At 35.2% G+C, this 8,573-nt stretch overlaps 1 protein-coding gene across 1 annotated transcript; it reads right to left on the bottom strand.

The window, feature by feature from the left end:
- Nucleotides 1–4,434: 4,434 nt before the first annotated feature.
- On the bottom strand, nt 4,435–8,132 carry LOC145094606 (L-ascorbate peroxidase 3-like). The gene is made up of 10 exons (XM_079032742.1): nt 7,909–8,132; nt 7,556–7,699; nt 6,546–6,661; nt 6,403–6,452; nt 6,116–6,181; nt 5,962–6,010; nt 5,785–5,867; nt 5,117–5,184; nt 4,893–5,000; nt 4,435–4,790 (listed from the first exon to the last, which is right to left on the bottom strand). The coding sequence occupies exons 1-10, from the start codon at nt 7,932–7,934 to the stop codon at nt 4,772–4,774; spliced, it is 729 nt and encodes a 242-aa protein (XP_078888868.1). The 5' UTR covers nt 7,935–8,132; the 3' UTR covers nt 4,435–4,771.
- Between the last annotated feature and the right edge of the window lie 441 nt (nt 8,133–8,573).

Below are 8,573 nucleotides of genomic sequence, written 5' to 3'. Positions count from 1 at the left end.
TTATATAAACAACTAAACACCCCTCTATATTACTATTATAAATGGATTTAATGATATTTGTACTAAACTAATGTCGAAAGAACTCAACATTAGTCTTATAATGACCGCATCGTCGATACCTTTCTAATGATATATACATATGTATATATATGTGTACGTATACATGATTTATACTTTATTTTAATACGTAAATATGCTATTATAATTTGTAACTCGTTCATACGAACTCCGTTTTTGACGTTCTTTATATCCACGCGTAGGTGAAGACGTACTCTACAACTTTCGTTTAGACTCCATCGGCTAATTTTGACTTTATTTTTAAAGTTATATTTTTAACAAGCCGGGACAGGATTGGTCTGTTTAAAATCTCATAACTTCTTCATACGAAGTCAGATTTGGGCGTTCTTTTTATCAATGTTCTTAGTTTAACATATTCTACGACTTTCGTTTAGATCACTAAGGCTAAATCTCGCTCTATCGTAAATTCACTATTCACGCTTCCCGGTATCGTGCCGGTTCTGTCGTGAAACTTCGACGGGTCATAACTTCTTCGTTATAACTCGGATTTCGGCGTTCCTTATATGCACGGAAACCTTGAGACATATTCTACAACTTTATGTAGAGATATTGGGATTATCTCACACTTTAATTTTGACGCTCATTTTTATTCTTTATTAATTATACATTTATAATTAAATAATAAACACATATAATTCACATAATACTCAAATATTTCATCTTTATTACTTCAAAAAGAGTTACAAGAGTTGACCTAGACTATTACATTGACAAAAATGCTTAGCCCTGAAACCCGGGCGTTACAATTAAGCCCATTAAGCCTCGTTGGGCCCATTAGGGTTTCTTAGTCCCTTTGTCCAACCATCCAAATGAGTCAAAACACCATCAAAGCACACCGCCACCCGACACGGCGGCCGGTGGCGGCAGGAGGCAGCAGCCACCACCCTACGGTGGTGGTTTTCAGTTTTCTTTTCATTACTCTTCTTTTTTGTTACATTTTACAATGCTAAAACCCCAAATAATCACACACACTAATACAACACATAAACCCAGCAACCTAGTGGCGGCCGGCGGTGGCACGTGGTGGCAGTGGAGGTTCTCGGTCTTCCAGCTACTCTAAACACACATTCACACACTTCATGTTGCACTAAACACTTCAGCCACCCATATGGCGGCTCATGGCAGCGATAGCAAGCATTTTGGGACGACAGCCACCACCTCACGGTGGTGGCAGTAGGGATTTCTTTATATCTCCGGCCAAAGACTCTCCTGCAGTCCTAACCATCGCAACACACACCTACAACACCCTAACACGAACCTAGCTTCACGAGGCCACAAACTCAGCCACCATTTCACGGTGGCAGGTGGCTAATGGAGGGTGTCGGCAAGATGTAGCGATCTTCTGAACGGCAACAGCAAAGCAGTAAGATCCGGCAGCGGCGGCGACGCGAGATGACGGAAACAGCGGACAGGAGCGGAAAATGCTGACCGGAGCAGTGGCGCACATCGTTGGAACAGAAGCGGGATGGGAAAATGGGAGATGTTCGCTCTCCATAACCACGAACGACAGCAGCGACAATCACGGATCATTGTCGTCGCCGGTGATGGAAGATGAGCAACAGTGGAGTCGTTGGCGAATAGGTGGTCCAACCATAACGAGGGAGACAATGCGGCGGTAACGAAACAGCATCAGCAACGGAAGGACGATGGCAGCGGACTCCGACGGCAGGAGGGGTAGCGATGCTCTTGTCGGGCTTAGTTGGTCGGAGAGACAAGGGAGAAAACCGGTGGTGGGAGGCATAAGGGGGGAAAAGAGTGACGGCTGCACATCTTCCTTAGGGTTAGGGTTTGCTTAAACCTTTATACCCGACTCCACTCAAGAGTTTGCCATAATGGCAACAATAGTCCCTCCATGCCCTTTTTATTCAAATGTAATCCAATATTTACTCTTTCAACCCTGGCTTCGGAAATCTTCTTCAAATTAAATCCGATAATTACCATTTAAACCCTCAGCATTAAAATCCTTTACAACTTAGGTACAAAACTTACTATACAACCCCCAATATCTTTATTATGACATAATCATCCCTTCCACCTTATTTCCTTATAAATTAAACCCAAATAATTACCACGGAGCCCCCTGTCTTCATAATTAATTATAACATTTAGCTCCTAATACCAATATCTCACTGAATAGTATACATTTTAGGGCTACTACTCTTTAATAAATTTTATCTATTTATTTATTAAATAAACTGGGTGTTACATTATATATAGCTGCTTCTCGCGTGAGAAGTAAGGGGATTTTGATTGTTACTGACTGAGTCAGAGTCTGACTGGGTCTGAAGCTGTAACTATATTTGCCTTTGACTAAAACTATGTTGTTTGATTATGCATCTGATTGACCATGCCGACTACTAAAAACGACCGTTTTACCATTCTGTTCTATTTCGTATAACTGAGTACCATCACAAATTACCATTTTATAAAAAAAAATCTTATTATTTTTAATTTTTCTATTATAGCATTAAATTTTCAATTATAACATTGAACTCTCAATTTTTTCTTTCTATTAGAACACATCAACAATGAACTCTAACTTTTAAACAATGAACAATGACTACAATTTGAAATAAAGAGGGATAATTGGCTCTTTCAAGTCCAAACATTTGATTATACGATAGTAAAATTCACAATCTCCATACACAAGTAATAAAGAATCACACACTAGCGTTAACATCAGTTTTGGTAAATTGGTTGTGATCTCCCTCCAATGTCTTTGTGCTTCAGAACTTCCAAACATAAATAACCTCTTCTTTTTCTACCTTTTGGGCCTTTACTTTCCCCAGAAATCTACCAAACAAAATCATATAGTCAAGATAAGCATACAAATGATCAAATCTTCCATGTTCCAATTCCCATGCAATGTATCAAATTTCAAACAAATTCTGAAGAACCACTGTAGTACAATAATCAATTTACTCAAACTTTTAGTCAAGTAAAAAGGAATTCGATAACAGGAGCTGTAAAATCTTCCAATTCCTAACAAGGTTTTTTCATAAACAGGTGGTAAGCATGAAGATAACAGGGTCAGTAAAAAGGAGAGGTGAAGGATATGTACCTCATAATCAGATAACTTCCATAAGCAATTGTCATTCCATCCGATTGGCTACCAATTGCCAGTTTCATCATCATGAAACTTTGTAAAAGAGCATTCAAATAAACTTCTCCATTCTTCACATCACGTATCAGGAAAAAAATAGAAAAATTAAACTTATCAGTCGGAGATGCAGGGATGGCCGACTTAAATGGAGGAGGAAGCGCTGGTAGATGGAGGAGGAAGGTGCTGGTGGAGGTCGAAAAATTAACCTTACTCAATCAATTTCTTGTAACCTTAATCAATCAACTTCTTTTTTGAACGAGGAAGAGCTGAAGGCGCTGTGTGGAAGGCGGTGTATTGAAGGCGTCACTAGGAGAAAATGATAGCGAGGCGGGAGGGACTGGCATCGGCGGAGGAAGGAAACGCCAAGGCGCGACAACTGAGGAGGGCGTTCCGTCGACGGAAACGATGGTTCCTACCACTTGATTTTCAGATGTGATTGTATATGGGAAAGGGCAATATCGTGACATAACCATCTAGGACTGAGTCAGCTAACATTTTATGAAGGACCGAGTCATATAAGTTTTATGGAGTGAGACCGGGTCAGCTGTCTACTCTACACAAATCAAACACTCTGACCAGACTGAATTAGACAAAAACGTCTGACTGGACCCGGTCAGCACCAAATCAAACACGGCCTAAAAATGCTTGAAAGTATTCATATGTGACGAAGAAGGTCGTCCAAACAATAAAACAAAAAATATTGTCTATAAAGATGTCATTCAACAATTAGTCAATTACAGATAATCAGACATTTCGTTTTATTTTTTAGACATTTCAATATAATCAATAACACGAAATTTATTTATGTTACTTTATCTTTTTTTTATGTCGGTTTTTTATGACTTTATATATATATTTTTGTATGTTCTTTGCGTTTCACGTAGGTCATAATCTAGTTTTTTTTTAAATCACTTTGCTATTTCATGACATGATCAAACAAGAGAGTCGGCAAATATATAATCTCCACTAACCACCAATTCATTTTTTCTTTTAAATCAAAGTTGATGCAATAATTACTTAAATCCAAACTATCTAATATTAGCTCTCCCATTGCCCCAAATTATTCGTATTTTGAAAAAACATCAAAATACTTATACCACGTACTGTGTTAAAAATGGACACAATTTACAAATTTGGAATCATTTACTTTTTTTTTGGTGGTTTGAAAAATTGTGTACTCCACTTGTACGGGCATACAAAAGATGTAAAGAAAGTAAAAACAAAACATATGAATATAGGCTATAACATAAAACTGAGAAAGCAAGCAACAAGTCATATAAAGGGCATCTTGCCTGAAATAACAGTGAATAGTAAAGTTACTACGCGATGATCATACGATACGTTGTTTCCAAAATCATATCATATAGCTAATATAATAAACGGGTGAGGGTGGGGGTGGGACTGATTACTCTTTGCACTTTCTATTGATTTGCTGGATGTAAACTAGAAGCATCGAACTGAAATTAAGGAAGACCAAAGTTGCAGAGGAAGCAAGATTCACAGCACCTCTTGCCTCAAATGAGGCATCCTGTGACAGAGGTAGGGTGACACCAAGCTCAGAGACCTTTTTGTGTGATTCAGCATAGTCTTTCAAGAATACATCTTCATCCTGTACATATGCCCACAAATTAAACAACCTAACCTTCCTTATTATTATAAACTCATAATTTACAGGATATTATATATATAAGACTTAGTTATGATACCTTACCTTTGCATAAAGCTCAACATAGGTACGAAAGTTTGGGTCATCAGTAAGGCTTTACCAGTTGCATGTTTCAGCGATCCATCAGAATCAGAATCTCCTTTTAGAAGCTCCCTGATTCATTCATTCATCATTACATGATAAGAATAAAGTCAATTTATGATCAAAAAACAACAAAAAATATGAATTTTAATTCTATACAAAAAGATCCATCTTTAATTTTTACTTACACGAAATAAGAGTTGTCAAACTTCAAAGGTTTTTCACCAAATTCAGATCTTTCGGGATGTGCATTCACCTGCATGCATTCCAGATCAATTGATCAAACGGATTGTATTATAATTTTTATTTTCAGACTTTTCTTTCTGGAAAACATTAATGGGGTTATTTTCAACCTAATGGTTTCGTATTTCTTTTGTAAAAATGGGGTTGTGAGTGGTGACACCACAAAGTAGCAAACCGTTATGTATATTTACAGAAAAGACCCCTTCAAAGTTTTCATTTTAGTCCTTTTACTTATATAATATATCATATTGATACATAGCTTTAACACTTTATATTATGTTTAAAAAGAACTCATTAATACCTTCTTATCGATATCAATATTGAATAAAACTACAACTAAAAAATAAATTTAAATTTTATATATGTGAATCGTTCGGATCAATGATATGATGTGATAAGTTTCTTACATAAACTACAATTTATCTTAAATATGTTTATATATAATGATTTGAAGATAATGAATAGATTTTTTAACGAATATATAATTTGTCAAAGTTATATATAGATTTTAATAAATAAACAATACCCCTGTTTTTACCAAAAACTCAATTTTTGATGTTAAAAGGCGTGGAACTTGATGGAAGAAAAAAAAAAGTAAGGAAGGAAAACCGACCAATTTGTGAGTAGCAGAAAGTGCAACTATATCCTTGTCAGATAGTCCCTTCCCATAGAACTCATCCCTGAGATGTGATGGACCTATAGATTAATTACACTCAAATTTAGAATTTAGAATTCCATTTTCATATGCATGTTTTGATCCAATTAATTAATACCATGAACACAAACCGACCTTCTTTGGCATCAGGAAGAAGTCCTTCATTATGCGACTCTTTTGAATCCTGATTTAGAGAAAAACATGGAGAATAAGCAAGTATACAGTGGAGAAGTTATAATATAAGAAACTGCTTTATTAATTAATTTACTAAAATGTTAATTTATTATACCTTCCTTCCAGCTGCATAGTCAATAGTGGGGCCTCCTATCAATTCAATTGCAACAACTCCAGCAAGCTGAACAACATTCCATCATAATTTTAGAAAGAAAAAAAAAAGTGAATTTTAAGTGAAAAAAGGATCTTGTTAGAATGGAGAATGAACAGAAAGTTGCAAGGATAACAATAAGCATAGGTTATCCATATACCATAAGTTTAAGAATGTAACTACTAAATTAATTGAAGCTATTAGCATGTAATGTAATTAAGCGGATATTAAACAATTAATTAATTAATCACCTGATAGAGATCAGCGTATGTAACTCTTGGATGTTTGTCCTTCACTTCTTCTGTTATTAATCAATGAACACAAAGTTTATTAGGAACACTATAAAAAGGCATTGGACAAATACCATTGTGAAGAGGGACAAATAAAGATTCACCACAGAGATCAATTGCAGTTTTCAAACCAGTGTTTTCTCCATGTATGTAGTTCCTGATTGATTTATTTGGGCCTCCTTTCTTTGTGTTAGCATCATAAGTCCATGCATCATGCAATCTGGCCCAACAAAGTGTCAGTTTTCAGGAAGATTAGAACACACAAATTCACATCATTAACAGTTCAAATCAATATGCTATACATTATGATTGATCATAAATCATCTCTGATCACAATGTAAAACACCATAACTAAATCTTATAATGTTAAGAGTTCTAATTAATGTCCTCTCTTCAAAATATATATCTTCATCACTTCTACCAATCCAATGTTTCATTAGTGTTTTCTCTGTCCATTGTTTCCTATCTATGTCCTGAATTCAACTTGTTTAGTTTCTCTGTAATAAGAAAGGCCTAATTCCTTTTTTTCCTTCTTTTTTCTTTGTTTAGCTTAGAACAGCAAACTCTCAAATAAGTTTTGTTTTAGCACAAACAAATGTGTGGTAGTAAAATATATACAAGCATGACTAGCAAAGTAACAATCCAATTGTACATGTAAAATAATATAATCAAATTTGCTGAAAACAACAACATAGCTAATTAACCTTTTGTGTGTGAGAGAAATTTCATAATAATTATCAGCAAATACAAATTGTTTGTTGTACAACAGCAATATAGTTTATAATCGATATAGTTTCAATTTACCAGATAAACAATAGAAGAGCGAACTAATTTACATATGAGAACTTGAAAGCAATGTTGATCTTAAGAAGCGTTTAATAACTTTTGTTTTGGTTAAGCTGCTTTAACGAGCTTGTGCATAACCGATCTCGGAAACACAAGTCAATCATCCAGCAAAGATAACGATTCAACTAGATCGATCGATCAATAAGTCAAAAATAGTATCTAGACTTCGTAACATCAAGTTATAAATCAAATAACTATACAGAGATCATAATCGATTTCTAGGTGATTATAAATTCATACGATGCAGCAAGGAAAAGAAATAACGTACGCTAACGAAAACATGATAGGAGCACATTTTTTGATGACGATGAGAGCACGAAGATCTCGACGCGCATTTTCTATCTCCTTCGAGTACTTTTCAGCCAATACAGGAGCTCTTGCCGACATCAATGTTTTGATCATCTTGTCTCCCCTGCAAAAAAAACTAAAACGTATCAAATCACTCAATAAATCCATATGCTATCATAAATCGAATCAAACCAAGCCAGACATCGCACATAATTAAGTTTTCCAGTTTTTTGTATTTCTAATGCTCTAAAATCACTTCAAAATGTATGAAAATTGACATAAAGTAATCGAGATAATCATTGATTTGATACGAAAGATAGAAAGAGAGAGAACCAGAGGAATGTATCAGAAAGAACCATAGCAAGGATCGAGTATGAGAGGAGAAGAAGAGAATAAATGGAGGGAAGTTTATGATAAATAACCAGCCAGACGCTTGGAAACAGAATATTGTACAATTTTGAATAAGCTGTGTACTACTAAGTACTAATGATCATCACCCCCTGAAATTAGTATTTTCTGGCTTGGAAACAAAACATGTTACATCCAAGTATACATGTTTATGAACATTTTAGATGGGGAAATTTAAAGTTTAATCGGATTGGATTTATATACAAACATATTTTGTGGAAACTTGATTTTTTGGATTTTTATATATTATTTAATGGAGTATTTACTATTTAAGTATTAACAGTCTATAACTCAATTTGCTTGATCCGGGTACATTTAGTGAAAAGAAACGGACGATTATTTGAAAGAATAAAAAAAAAAGTGTGTTAGAATATTTGGATGGTGGGTTGGTTGTGTTTATGGAACGACGGTGGTGGGACGATGTGCTCTGCTCCTCTATTTCTGGCTCTGCGTATAAACAAACTATCAGGATTCAGGCTAACAGAAAAATGGTCCCACTCTCTTTTTCGGGTTTTGTCGATGCCAAGGAGGTGAAGGTAAGACTTTTTTTTTTTTGTTCATCGTAAAAGTATTTACTTTTATTTTAAGTA

Source organism: Lactuca serriola, chromosome 3 (assembly GCF_051521515.1).
Source record: "Lactuca serriola cultivar US96UC23 chromosome 3, Lser_US96UC23_V15, whole genome shotgun sequence".
Classification (NCBI taxonomy): Eukaryota; Viridiplantae; Streptophyta; class Magnoliopsida; order Asterales; family Asteraceae; genus Lactuca; species Lactuca serriola.
This window is presented reverse-complemented; position numbering and strand designations above follow the sequence as displayed.